This window comes from Aulonocara stuartgranti (genome assembly GCF_965226115.1).
Source record: "Aulonocara stuartgranti genome assembly, chromosome: 6".
Taxonomy (NCBI): Eukaryota; Metazoa; Chordata; class Actinopteri; order Cichliformes; family Cichlidae; genus Aulonocara; species Aulonocara stuartgranti.
Window position 1 is genome coordinate 837,501 of NC_138944.1, and position 14,815 is coordinate 852,315.

Below are 14,815 nucleotides of genomic sequence, written 5' to 3' on the forward strand. Positions count from 1 at the left end.
TGGGAGGCAGAGCCTTCAGTTTTCAGGCCCCTCTTCTGTGGAACCAGCTTCCAGTTTGGATTCAGGAGACAGACACTATCTCTACTTTCAAGATTACAGTGTAGAGCACTTTGAGGTGACTTTGATTTGGCGCTGCATGACTTGAACTGAATTCCTCCTTGTGTCTCTCAGTGTCCGTCGACGGCGTGGAGTGGAATGACGTAAAGTTTTTCCAGCTGGCAGCTCAGTGGCCGACACACGTCAAACACTTTCCTGTTGGAATCTTTGGATACAACAAACCCTGACCTTGCTCGCTCTCATCGTTGTCCGGATCACATGACCTCCCTGCGGACGCATCGTGTTGAGCTGCTGGTCATGATGGGCAGTAAACCTGTAACCCCTCCTCGTCCTCTCAGTGTCAGCAGAGCAGCAGAAACCTTGTTTGCCTTTTTCTCTCACATCATGTTGGAGTAGAAATACTTGTACCTCATCAGAAAGTTTTTTATGTGATGGATGTGTCTGACACGGAGTAAGTAATGCGCACATGTTTGTCCTGTATTAATATTAATGTTAATAATAGCATCTTTTATATATGGCTCAGATGAGTTGGTTAATTGGATTTTTAAGGAGTAGTCTTTCAGTGGAACTCATTAAAATTGGCCAGAGCCTCTGTTTGAAGTGACTCTGAACATTTCTGTAACAAAAACACAGAGAAAAAGATCCCAGAGGGGACATAGGGTCCACAAAGAGACAAAAACAGCAGAGACAGCTACAAACATGCAAAACCAACGGTGTGGTGTGACTGTTTTAACCCTGTGAGGTCTGTCATCAAAGGTGCGAACAGCCAGGAACCCTTAGAGAAAGCTTTGTTGGAAAAGCTTGAATAGTTTTATATTCATGTCAGTTACAGTTACATAAACTTTATTTTGTGTCTTCAGAGAACTTTTTAACAAACAAAACCAAAAGTTTCACATTCTGATTCCTCAGAGAGCTAATGGTCATATAGAACCAACAGTCCTCAAAGCTCAGCCTTTAACCTTGTGTCATCGGTGTTTGTGTTTTTTTCCGATGTTTGTGTCAGCAGTTTGTCATACAGTAGAGCTTTAACCCTTCACAGGGACGTTGGTTTTGTAAAATATCAATAAACACACCTGAAATTGTTGCTTTTCTCTTACCTAGCTCCCTAACTGTGAGCTATCGATGCACCTGTCAGGTTTACATCGCAGCCCTCGTTTAGTATAATACATGTATAATATTGTAGTATCATTTATAATATTCTGCTCTTTGTTGACATGAAATTGATGCCTTGGATTTGAGCAGACATTTCTGTGATCCAGTCAAAGAGGAGAACGATTTACTGACACTCTACTTTAATACTTGAAACAAAGACACTGCATTATGAAGACACAACTAATGTTTACATCACCCAAGCAGCCAATCACATGACAGAATTTTGTCTTTGCTAACAGATTTCTGTCATCGGTGTAGGAACTCACACTCAAGCATACATCGTTATTTCCTCAGTGTTTGACTCCACTGAAGCAGCAGCTCAGGTCCAACTCAAGCCAGCTGCTGTTCACAGCATCTCTGATTAAACTCTCCCTTTATTCAAACTCAGTGCAGATATTAATGTAGGTGCAACACTACCCTCTGAGTCACCTAAAACACTAAAAGTCACTCCGGTTCTCCTTAATCGCCACGGCTACTCGTGATGTGGTTTAAAGTCCATGCACGTCAAAATTAAATAGTTTACATTAGACATCGCTGAAAGGTTCGGATGGATTTTTTACATGGTTGGGAGGTATGTGAGAATGAAAGTAGTCACCATTGCTCAGCAGCCAGAGAACAGTTCAATATGGACACCAGAGTCAGTCAGTTTCAGTTCTCAGGGTTCCACTAGAACCTTCAGGGATCCTTCACAGCAGAAGAGAGTCCATCGGGTACTGTCGGAGCCTTTAGAAAGCCATCAAAGAGGTTTTGAGCCTCTCACTGAGGGTTTGCAAATATGTGACCCCAACCATGTGACGCTTACTTGTCTGCCATTTTGGATCATGGTGATACTGTAGAATCAGGTGAATAGTACTCAGGTCACACAGGCCTAGAGAGCGGCTGCAACCATCTGTTTGTGAGGGAAACTGCAGTATTAAACCACTGGTTGTAAGTTGTTGCTGGAGGCTGATGGCAGTTGTCGTGGTCTTATTACTTTAAAGGCAAACTTTCTGAACTTCCAGTGGGTGTTGCTGGGAATTTGCAAGGATTTGAAGACAAATGTGAAAAACTACATTTCCCCATGGCAACCTGGTAGCAACCAAAGCAATCACTCTGAGTTTTCTGGTGCAAACCTTTTTTTGCATCTAATTTCACCCAGTGAGAGGCAGAAATCACCAGCAACCACTGCAAATCAGTCAGGAAATAGACATTTTCCCACAGCAACCAGTGGTTGTATCACGTCTGATGTGGCAGACAGCTCTCGAGCAATGTGCACATACCTTTAGTAGAACCTTAAAGAACTCCGATATTCAGAGATAGGTGAAAAAAGAACAAACAAAACTTTTTAGAAACCTGTTGAAATGTTCATCAATCTAAACTTTCAGACAAGTAACAAATTATAGAAACTGCTAAGTCACTAGATTTTATTCAAACCCTTAAAAAAGCCACCCAGTATGATTGTAACCCCAACCCATTCAAGATGTTTTTTAAAATGTATTTTATTTTGTTTTATGTGCCTGTTCATGATCATGATCGTGAAGAATGTGAACTGAACTACAGCGAATCCATTCAGGTCAATCCCTCTTATAACCTTTAGATATGCAGCAAATGTTTGACAATAGCCCACTGGTATATGCAGCAACCTAGAATCCAACAGAAAAGTCCTGAAGAGGGTCTGGAGTGGCACTGTTAGAAGCCCTTTACATGGCAGTAGGCTTCCAGGGAGGAGAAGACGATGTACATTAACCACAGGCTGAAGAACAAGCAAGTGGTGAGGATCTTTGGGATACGGGGTCCACCTAGCTCCCCGCCAATCTCCGGTCGGCGGCGGTAGATGAGCACAGCGATGCAGATAAATGCGAAGATGGTGAAGAGTGTGACGGAGAAGGCCAGTGTGCCAGGGCTGACCTTGAACTCCTGACCTTGGGTGTAGTGGTAGACAGCAGCGATTGACCAGGCCACGCCAATACCTAGGAAGACATTGACGGCGTTGCTCCCCGTCACATTTCCAATGGAGGCATCGGCATATTGGTCCTGAATGGCTGCCACCTTACTGGCAAAGGTGTCTGATGATGAGAAAGTGGAGAGAAGATATGTTTGAGGAGATAAAAAGGGCTTGATGCATGCTCAATCATCCAGTTAAAGAAATTCCCCAAAATTAATTCTGTTCATCTGGCTGTACAGAAGATACATAAAGGGCTATGCCTTTAAGACCAATTGTCTGTATGATCAACTCAGTCACCTATAACATCTCTAAGTTTCTGGCTTTGACCTTCAACCCTGCAGCTCTGAACACCACATCCAGAACACTTTGGATTTTGTTGAGAAGGTGAGAGATGTCATCATGGAGGCAGATGAAACCATGGTCTCGTACGACGTTACATCTCTCTTCACTTGCATCCCAGTCACGGATGCGTTGGAGGTAGTTCGTAAGAGATTACAGGATGACCCCAACCTCAGCAGCAGGACCGCTCTCAGCATCGACAGTGTGTGTTTGAACTGTGTCTTCATTCCACCTACTTCACATACAAGGGTCAGTTCTACAGGCAGAAACATGGGTGTGCCATGGGCTCCCAGTTTCACCCATCGTGGCCAATTTGTACATGGAGGAAGTGGAAAAGAGGGCTTTGCTATCCTACCCTGGAACACCACCAATCCATTGGATGTGGATGACACCTGGGTGAAAATCAAATCTCAGGACGTACCACAATTCACGGATCACATTAACTCGGTGGACCGACACATCAGATTCACCAGGGAGGATATGAACAGTGGCAGGTTAGCCTTCTTAGACTGTGAGATTTCCATCAGTAATGGAGGACATCTACAAGCTGACGTGTACCGTAAACCTACACATACGGATCAGTATTTAAGGTTTGACTCTCATCATCTACTGGAGCACAAACTGGGAGTCATCAGGACGCTACAACACAGAGCGAACACCATCCCCACTGACACAGCAGCCAGGGAGGCAGAAGAACATCAAGAAGGCCCTGAGTAAATGTGGTTATCCCAGCTGGACTTTTGTCAAAGCTGGGAAGGCGCCTAAAGAAAGCTCCAGCTGATCCAGGAGAGAAGGACAACCGCTGCCCAAGCGAAAACCTGTAGTGATCCCGTACGTGTCAGGAGTATCGGAGCAGCTGAGACGCATTTTTTCTAAACACCGGGTCTCTGTGGCTTTTAAACCCCAAAACACGCTGCGCCAAAAACTGGTCCACCCCAAGGATCGGGTCCCCCGACACAAACAGAGTAACATAGTGTACGCTGGTAAGTGCAGGAGGAGTGCCAGGATTTATACGTCGGGGAAACCAAACAACCTCTGGCTACAACACAGAAGAGCCACCTCGTCAGGCCAGGACTCTGCAGACTATCTACACCTACAGGCCAGTGGACACTCTTTCAATGATGAGGATGTAACATCCTGGACAGGGAGGAACGCTGGTTTGAGGGCGGAGTCAAGGAGGCCATTTACGTGAAAAGGGAAAGACCATCTCTGAATAAAGGAGGGGCCTAAGGGTACATCCGTCACCATCTTACAATGCTGTGATTGCAGCCATTCCCCAACTCTCTGTGAATGGGACTCATGGCCATTGGTCAGTGGTTGTTGATCAGTGGTCATGAGAATTTGCATAATTAAGATTAAGGAGCTGACCTCCCAGCCCATTGTTCCTCAGTGGGCTGGTTTCAGTCATTATGCAAATGTACTGTTTATAAGATTGGAAACCTGAGACTGAAGAAGTCACCTGGATGATGATGAAACGTTTCTCCCACTGAAAACGTCCAGATGAACAGAATCAGAACCTTTGGGGTTTTCATACAGATAGTTCTGATTTAATGTGCTGTTGTTTGTTTGCTGTAATGTTTTTATTAGGATTTGCCTTGGACAAAATCTGAAGGACTGAAAGTCCTAGTAAAGAAAACGAGATGTTTGTGTTAGACCTGGTACAGAAGTGCCCAAAGCGACGAACACCACAGCGGTGACTGAGTCTTTGAGGCCCACGGTGCAGCCGAAATGCGACGCCAGGTCTCCGATCACTGCCGTCAACATGCCTATGACAGTGATGGAGACAACAAAACAGGCCCAACCATTCCAGTAGTCTGTAGGAGGAACGAAGGCGAACAGAAGCTTCCAAAAAATGGTGAGGAAGTGCATGACGTAGTCAAAACAAGAGGGCAGCTTCTCCTCTCCACATTCATCATCATCGCCTGAGGAGAGCAGAGCCAGGAATCAGTTTTAAAGCTTGGCTTGGGTACAGACTGGTAGCCCTTAATCAGGGCTTATATTAATGTTGGTTTTCATACCTGAAGAAGGACAGTTAGAGTTAGTTCATACCTGAGCTGACCGTGATGGCCTCCACAAACTGCTCCCTCCAGCTGTTGGTCCCAATCAGCAGAGCCAGGTTGGTCTTCTTAATGAGTTTATCTACTGTACTCTGAAACACATCCAGGAAACATCTAATGTCAGCTTCACTGCCCTGCTGACCATTTTGAAAATCAGCCACCTCACTTTAGCTTTTTCTATCTGATGCTGAATTCTCAGCGTTCATTTCAAACGATGACAGCATCTGAAGTTCAGTCTGAAACTGTCACACTGCCTGATGTGTAGAAGATAGCTGATGAAAGCCTACTTTAGATGTTCTCTCACTATCGGAAATTCTTCAGTTTCTGTGAGCATGATGCAAGGGAAGAGCGGACAGGAAGCAGGACCAAGAACCCATCATGATCATTTCAGGCTCAGTCCGACTTGTGCCTTTCTATTACAGACTCTTTCAGGCTAAGGACTGTTTATAGACCAGTCTGAATGTGGTGAACATCTGCATCTGACATAAAACTCCAGCTCTGAATGTTTCTCCACTGTTCAGCGGTCAAGGCAGCATATTCTGCCTTTAAGGGCCTAAAGACGCTTCAAGCAGATATCAAGAAGAAGTCTTCGTTTTGCTGACTCACCACTAGCTAGAATGTTGCAGGTGAACAGTGTCAGATCAGGGTGCAGAACCTTAAGCTTAAAAAGTATAGCTTCACAAACCAGATGCCATTAGGTTTCAAAGAAAATCTCTTATATGCATTTGACCATTTAGCCATTTATGTAGGACATACTGATGAAAAATCCCACATAAAAGGCTAGAAATGCCAGATGCTCCAGCTATTCACGTTCCTCCTGGTTTAATGATGCAACTAAATGTCCGTTCAGTAACTCTGAAGGTAAAGCCATCAGCTCGATTTCAAAGGGAACAAAGTCAACATACTAGTCTTTCAGGTCACAGTCCAACATGCTATGTGGTAGGAGTGATGTATAAAATGTAAAGACAGTGTAGGGATTGGACTTCCTTGATGTTGGCAGGTGGATTTCTGAACTATCCGTTAATCTATGAGAGAGTTTTGGAGTGTCCTTTAGATCCGACTCGTCAGGCTAGTTCAGACTAAAGGACCTTTTTCTAATCACTGTTAGAGGAAGTCTCCTTTTTTATGTGTGCCCACATTGCAGGAACTATGTGGGAAAGTCCTTAGAATTCAGTTTTTGGGGTCATGGTACTCTCTTTCAATTAGTTATGTTAAAAACAGTTAGCGCTGAACATTTGAGGATTTTGTTGTTTTGTTAGTGGTACAAACAACAAAGTCCTGGTTGATCCTATCGAACGCCAGATCCATCACCCACAAACTTGACAAATTGGAGCTACAGATAGCCAACACAAGCTTTGCACGTAACTGCAGCATTATTCTTATTACGGAGACGTGGCTTCACCCGCTGATTCCCGACGCTGCAGTCGAGTTAGCAGGCCGCACGCTACACCGGCATGACAGAAACAGCAACTCAGGTAAAAGCAGAGGAGGGGGGCTATGTGTTTACGTGCATAACGAGTGGTGTTGTAACAGCAGGATCATTCACACACACTGTTCTCCTGATTTGGAGGTTCTGGCAGTCTCGTGCAGACCTTTTTACATCCCGAGGGAGTTTACAGTAGTTATTGTGATAGCTGTTTATATACCGCCGGATGCTAACGTTAGCACGGCTCTCAGCCTCTTGCTCAACACCATAAACAAACAACAGCTTGCCCACCCCGATGGGGTTTTTATTGTCGCCGGCGACTTTAACAAAGCGTGCCTAAAGACTGTGCTTCCTAAATTTGTCCAGTTCGTGGACTTTGCTACGAGAGGAGAACACACTTTGGACCATGTCTATTCAAACATCAGGCATGCTTTCAGAGCGACACCCCTCCCCCACCTGGCTGGATCTGACCACCTCTGCATGTCCCTCACCCCCACCTTCACCCCCCTGCTGAGAAAAACAAAGCCCCAGACAAAGACAATAAAAACCTGGCCTGAAGGAGCCCTTTCTCAACTGCAGGACTGCTTCTCAACAACTGTATGGGATTTATTCTCCAGCCACAACCTCCAGGAGTACACGGACACTGTACTCTCGTACATCAGGAACTGTGTTGACAATGTCACCGTCAACAAAAGGGTCAGGGTGTTTCCAAATCAAAAACCCTGGATGAATAGCGAAGTGCAATCCCTCCTAAAAAGCCGCAACACTGCCTTCAAGTCAGGGGACAGGGCGGCCAGGGCAGACCTGAGTAGAGGCATCAGGAAAGCTAAGGCTGCCTATAGGAGGAGGATTGAAGATCACTTTGCTGACAACGACCCCAGAAAAATGTGGCAGGGGATCAATCACATTACCAACTACAGAAGCAATAACCAGGCGACATCTAGGACTGATGCCTCACTGGCTGAGGATCTAAGCCGTTTCTTCGCCCGCTTTGAGACGACCAAGCCCTCAGCTGCCACACCACTTCCACCCGCCCCCAGCACTGGCACACTAACACTTAGGGAGCACCAAGTGAGGTGTGTTCTAAGGTCAGTGAATCCCAGGAAGGCGGCAGGTCCTGATGGAATACATGGAAAGGTTCTCAGAGCATGTGCTGACGAACTGACCGGAGTCTTCACTAAAATCTTCAACCTTTCCTTGTCATCAAACACCGTCCCGCCCTGCCTCAAAACCTCCACCATCATCCCCATCACCAAGAAGACAGCTGTGGCCAGCCCAAATGACTACAGGCCTGTTGCACTTACGCCTGTAGTGATGAAGTGCTTTGAGAGACTGGTCTGTCAGCACATCAGGGCCGGTCTGCCTCCCACTCTGGACCCCCACCAATTTGCCTACAGGACAAATCGATCCACCGAGGACGCTATCACCATAGCGCTCCACACTGCGCTGAGTCACCTGGAGCACCGAGGAAGCTATGTGAGAATGCTCTTCCTGGACTTCAGCTCAGCATTCAATCATATCATCCCAGAGATCCTGGTCCAGAAACTGTCTCACCTGGGACTCTCCACCCCCATCTGCCTCTGGATCAAGGACTTCCTGACAAATAGACCACAGTCTGTCAGACTCGGCCCCCACCGGTCCAGCACCATCACACTCAGCACCGGGTCTCCACAAGGATGTGTTTTGAGTCCCCTCCTGTTTATGCTCTACACATCCGACTGCTCCCCTACCCATCTCTCAAACACCATCATAAAGTTCGCGGATGACACCACAGTGGTTGGACTCATCTCAAGGGGGGATGAGTCGGACTACAGAGATGAGGTCAACAGACTGACTGAGTGGTGTTCAGTTAACAACCTCCAACTGAACACCACGAAAACTAAAGAACTTATCTTGGACTTCAGGAAGGGCAGAGCAGACCCGGCCCCACTTTACATTCACGGGAGCTGTGTGGAGAGGGTACAGTCCATGAGGTTTCTGGGCGTGCAGATATCTGATGACCTCTCCTGGACTGCAAATACTACGGCGGTGGTTAAAAAGGCCCAGCAGCGTCTCCACTTTCTGAGAGTGCTCAGGAGGAACAACCTGGAGGAGAGGCTGCTGGTGACATTTTACAGAGCCACCATAGAGAGCATCCTAACGTACGGCATAACAACATGGTATGCAGGGTGCTCAGCTGCGGACAGGAAAGTACTGCAGAGGGTCATCAACACAGCCCAGAAGATCACTGGCTGCTCTCTGCCCAGCCTGGAGGTCACTGCAAACTCTCGGTACCTCAGCAGAGCTGGCAATATCATCAAGGACCACTCTCACCCCAGCAACCAACTGTTTGAACTATTACCGTCAGGCCGACGGTACAGGTCACATAAAACCAGGACAAACAGATTCAGGGATAGCTTCTTTCCCAGAGATATCACCGTAGTAAATAAGCACAAAAACAACTGAACCTATTCCATACCGTCACTGTCATTATATTAATGCTGCTATTCATACTGTCATTATATTAATGCTGCTATCCTGTATATATTGTACATACTATTGTTTGAGTACTTACGATTGTTTTTTTTGTACTTTTTATATTTTACATTTATATTTATTATTGAAACTTGCACCAAGGGAGTGGCACTCCAATTTCGTTGTACTCTGTACAATGACAATAAAGGCTATTCTATTCTATTCTATTCTATTCTATTCTATCTCTTGGTGCTCTCTGATGCAGAGTGGCCATCAGAGCTCCTCAGAACAGTTTCGTCTGAAAGGGGCTTACATATTTCACACTAACCCAAGAGAAACGTCTCCTACCTTGAACTCATACGACTCCTCGATGATCACCTCCAGTTTGACGTGTTCGCCCAGCATTGGCCTGCCCATCTCTGCAATCCTCCGCTCTTCTTCTTCTTTCTTTGTCAAAGGCTCCTCAGCCCCGTCCTCTGAATCAGAGAGGAAACATTAGGTTGTAGAGTCAACAAAAATACACTCAACAAAAATATAAACGCAACACCTTTGTTACTGCTCCCATTCCCCATGGGATGGACGTAGAGACCTAAAATTCATTCCAGATACACAATATAACCATCCCTCCCAAACAGTGGTCACAAATCAGTCCAAATGTGTGGTAGTGGGCACATCTGCTATATTGAGATAATCCATCCCACCTCACAGGTGTGCCACATCAGGATGCTGATCTGACATCATGAGTAGTGCACAGGTGTACCTCAGACTGCCCACAACAAAAGGCCACCCTGGAATGTGCAGTTTTGTCTCACAGCAAAATGCCACAGATGCCACAAGCAATGAGGGAGCGTGCAATTGGCATGCTGACAGCAGGAATGTCAACCAGATCTGTCGCCCGTGCATTGAATGTTCATTTCTCAACCATAAGCCGTCTCCACAGGCGTTTCAGAGAATATGGCAGCACATCCAACCGGCCTCACAACCGCAGACCTCGTGTAACCACACCAGCCCAGGACCTCCACATCCAGCAGGTTCACCTCCAAGATCGTCTGAGACCAGCCACCCAGACAGCTGCTGGAACAATTGGTTTGCACAACCAAACAATTTCTGCACAAACTGTCAGAAACCGTCTCAGGGACGCTCAACTGCATGCCCGTCGTCCTCATCGGGGTCTTGACCTGACTCCAGCTCGTCGCCGTAACAGACTTGTGTGGGCAAATGCTCACGTTCGATGGCGTCTGGCACGTTGGAGAGGTGTGCGCTTCACGGATGAATCATGGTTCACATTGTTCAGGGCAAATGGCAGCTGAGAATGTCCCAGTTCTTGCATGGCCAGCATACTCACCGGACATGTCACCCATTGAGCATGTTCGGGATGTGCTTGACCGGCGTATACGACAGCGTGTACCAGTTCCCACGAATATCCAACAACCTCGCACAGCCATTGAAGTGGAGTGGACCAACATTCCACAGGCCACAACTGACAATCTGATAGACTCCATGCGACGATGTGTTGCACTGCATGAGGCAAATGGTGGTCACACCAGATACTGACCGGTTCTGGGTCCCCAGACCCCCAATAGCGCAAAAAACTGCACATTCCAGGGTGGCCTTTTGTTGTGGGCAGTCTGAGGTACACCTGTGCACTACTCATGATGTCAGATCAGCATCCTGATGTGGCACACCTGTGAGGTGGGATGGATTATCTCAATATAGCAGATGTGCCCACTACCACACATTTGGACTGATTTGTGACCACTGTTTGGGAGGGATGGTTATATTGTGTATCTGGAATGAATTTTAGGTCTCTACGTCCATCCCATGGGGAATGGGAGCAGTAACAAAGGTGTTGCGTTTATATTTTTGTTGAGTGTATTAAGATTCATTTACCTTATTATGTGAGAGAGCAGCTATTTATAAATATGCCTATTCTTGATACAGAAGCCAATATCTGTCACTTTATTTCTAATGGGGTTGAGTCGTTTTTTGAGAGAGATGGTTGAATTGCTCTCAGTTCTCACTAAAGATTTCCCAAGAAGACGTCTAAACCCTGACAGTGAAGAAATGTTGGCCAGTCAAAAGCCCACAATCAATAACACGAGTTTTCTCAAAGCTCAGCTCTCATTGATACCTGTGTACATATGAGCGTTGCCTGTCCTGATCAGAGCTACGAAAATAAATGGTCATAATGGTTCGTTTGACACTGTGATAAAAGTTAGCACAGTAAAAGATAGATGATGGGCAAACCTGCGATGCTGATGATGTTGGAGGGGACGGGGTGCTCTCGTCCCTGGACCTTCCTGTAGATGTCTCTGCCTGAACAGGTGAACAGAAACTGAAACCAGAACAGGGCTGAATCATCACAGCCTGTATCCAGCACCAAGCTGACGGCTTGTGTGTTTAATGTGCGTCTGTTCAGAGGGACAGAATCTGTAAGTCTGTGAAATGTCAGAGGTGTTTTTGTTTAGTAATAGACTTCAAAAATCGGGATTAAACGTGTGTGTTTGCTGTTCAATCTGGATTTATGTTCCTGTGATGCTTTTCATTAACAAAGGTTAGTTATCATTCAACCAGTGCAGGTTAGTTAAAAGGTTAGCTTGATGTCTCTCTACCTCGGCTCATGTGGGAGATGTGGAGACTTAATTTTACTGGATGGTAACTGTGCGCTCGGTCCACAAACGGCATTTTGCAGCTGTGAGCACGTGAACAGTGACAGGCTTACTTCTTTTGTACACAGTCTATGATCGCACCATGGGGCTAGCATCGTAGCAGTGTTCGCCTAGGCTGGCTGTGCTGAGCAATATAAAGGGTGTGCTTTACCATCAGCACATGCCGGGGGGCGGGGTTACACCCACTCTGCTTACACGAGCAGAACACTGACGCTCACACCTGCAGCTCCTCCTCAGGTGGGCATTCAGGTGGAGGGTTGAGCGTTAGACTAACGGACAGTTACAGAGGTCATGTGACGCTAACAGGAAGCAGCGAGGAGTGAAAACAAATCCTGTCTGCTGACGGCAGTATTATTTGATGTTTTTAAAATATTGATGAGCTGTGCTGCTCTCTGAACTGAAATAATAATAACAGTAATAAAATGACGTCCCTGAGCCTGGTTCTGCCGGAGGTTTCTTCCTGTTAAAGGGAGTTTTTCCTTCCCACTTTCGCCAAAGTGCTGCTCATAGGGGGTCATATGATTGTTGGGTTTTTCTCTGTATCTATGAAGCGCCTTGAGGCGACTTTTGTTGTGATTTGGCGCTATATAAATAAAATTGAATTGAGTCTGAGATTTAATTTAATGCTGTTTAAGACTTTTTTAGTAAACGTTTGTGAGAACCTGCAGAGAGTCTGATTAAATGATCCCTCTTTTATTCTGAAGGTCTTACCTTCAAACATTCACATTAATGATCACACTGACGGTTCAGCATCTCAGAGCGCTGAGGACCTGTTTGTGCGTATCTGAGCATGCTCAGTTTGGTTAGAAATAACCTTCCTTGTCTCACAATTTTAAGGCTTCCGGAAACCTCCAGATGTTTCCTAGTCAGGAAAGAGTCTTCTCTTCACTGATTGGCTCAAAACAGGTGATTTTTTGGCACAATAACAGGCTCTAAAGCTCACGTGTTGTCTGTACACTGTAGAAATGGTGACATCAGCATCGGCCGCCTGATTGGTTTTTGTGTGACCATATTTAGATAAGAGGGCGGAGTCATAAGGTTAGTTGATGGCAGCGAGGTTTTTGGGTTGTTACAGTAACTAGAAGTAACTACAGTAGTTAGAAATTCGAAGGCCAGGTTTTGCTGTGAGCGAGTCTGAGACAGTTTCTGCTCAGATTTCATGTTGGACACTCTGAAGGTTCCTCGGGGAAGCGTTTGATCAAAGGTTAATGGATCTTAGAGAAATTTCTGCCAATCACAAGCTGTGAGGAGCACACGTGTTGTCAAAGTGGTGAGGTGCAAAGCCGCCGTTTCCTGCAGGTTTCCCATCATCTCCCAGGTTTAAGTCCTTCTTTAAACGTCTGTCATCGCTGCCTTGGAGAAGCAGCTGATGGTTCAGACTGACACAGAGACGGAGCCTGAAGTTGTCGGGAGCTCACGTCACAGAATTTCAAGCTTGGCGATTGGATGGTGAAATGAACTCTGGGAGTTTGAGGCGGATGAGTGTAAATGACCCCAGAGAGGATCGCTGTTTGAGGGAAAGCTGAATGGGATCGTTCCTGCAGGAACCACGGAGGTCACGCCTTCACAGAACTGAATGAATGTCTTTCCAGATGTTTTCATCTGTATTGTGTCTCAGCTAGGACACAATACCAAAGACAGGCTCTCATTTAGCAAACAGCCATTGCCCTCTCATCCCACTGTGTCTGACGCTGCCTGTGTCTAATCCTTATGTGAAAGATAAGTCCTGACATCGGGTTTCTCCTGTTATCCCTCACTCATTAGCTTCAGGAACTAAAAACCTGCATGGTTAGGTTCAGGGAAAGCTTGTGATTGGACCAAAACATCGCTTTGCATCAGGAAACTGCTCGTTCTACACTGAGAGCATGTCTCACGCTCAGCCGGAAGTCTGGAAACAGCCGGCCTGACAGTCACACCTGCTCTTCCAGCTGCTTTGGGATGATGATTTTTTAAATACTCGCTGATGTGTTTGACTTAAAATGTTATTTACTATAATTTCTCTTCTATTTCCACCAACTTCATTAAAGTTGAGACGCTCTGTGGCTCGGCGAAATAACAGGAATGATGGTGTTGCAGCGTGCCGATGGACGCCATGTTTAAATTACCCTGAGCTTCTTCCCCTGCGTGATGCCCTGAAAGAAAACATAACAAGAGGTGCGCTGGTGCTGTTTCATCTGTGATCACGATGACGCACAGAACGGGTCAGGGCATTTCAAATGCTGAGCATAGCCTGTACGTAAAAGATGGACTCCAATTCTGAAGCCACTTTTCAGTTATTTATTTGTAAAAAATGTCTGGAGTCATGTATGATTTTCGTTCCACTTCTCACGTGTGCACCACTTTGTGTTGGTCTTTCACCTGGAATTCCAATAACATTGATTCATGTTTGTGGCTGTAATGTGACAAAATGTGGAAAAGTTCAAGGGGGCCGAATACTTTTGCAAGCCACTGTAGCTAGGTCCACTCTGTGGCGGCGTTCAGGACGCATGCAGTCACATGACCAGCTCTACGCGGGATATGCCAATCACCCGTCGCACGTTGGTGACCACAGTGAAACACAAACGCTTCTCGGGCCTGGTGGAGCAGCGGGAACGGGCTTTGGTCTGTTTGTAAATCTGAGATTCGGGGCTTCGTCTCAGGCGCCCGACGTTTAAAGGTGATGAATGAGAGTCACGTGAAGAGCTTACAAGACGCCGCTACCATTGTACACGTTGCTTTAAGTGTTGACACACTTTGA

The 14,815-nt window shown here is 46.1% G+C and overlaps 2 protein-coding genes across 5 annotated transcripts in view; one reads left to right on the forward strand and one right to left on the reverse strand.

Moving 5' to 3' along the window:
* LOC309707964 (phosphofurin acidic cluster sorting protein 1-like) overlaps positions 1 to 1,141 on the forward strand; it is a 25,904-nt gene extending 24,763 nt beyond the window's left edge. For all 3 annotated transcript variants that reach the window (XM_082535604.1, XM_082535605.1, XM_082535606.1), the window contains exon 24: positions 172 to 1,141. In XM_082535604.1, the coding sequence (XP_082391730.1) occupies positions 172 to 284 (113 nt within the window). In that variant the 3' untranslated portion in view covers positions 285 to 1,141. The remainder of the gene's footprint in view (positions 1 to 171) is intronic.
* A 104-nt stretch (positions 1,142 to 1,245) lies between these two features.
* The window catches only part of slc8a1a (solute carrier family 8 member 1a), a 28,168-nt gene continuing 14,598 nt past the window's right edge, over positions 1,246 to 14,815 (reverse strand). The window contains exons 2-6 of one of the 2 annotated variants that reach the window (XM_082535603.1): positions 11,657 to 11,725; positions 9,758 to 9,885; positions 5,522 to 5,621; positions 5,128 to 5,394; positions 1,246 to 3,254 (exon numbers count right to left, since the gene is read on the reverse strand). In XM_082535603.1, coding sequence (XP_082391729.1) covers positions 2,878 to 3,254; positions 5,128 to 5,394; positions 5,522 to 5,621; positions 9,758 to 9,885; positions 11,657 to 11,725 — 941 coding nt within the window. In that variant the 3' untranslated portion in view covers positions 1,246 to 2,877. The remainder of the gene's footprint in view (positions 3,255 to 5,127; positions 5,395 to 5,521; positions 5,622 to 9,757; positions 9,886 to 11,656; positions 11,726 to 14,815) is intronic. The other variant, XM_082535602.1, reaches the window with a different exon arrangement.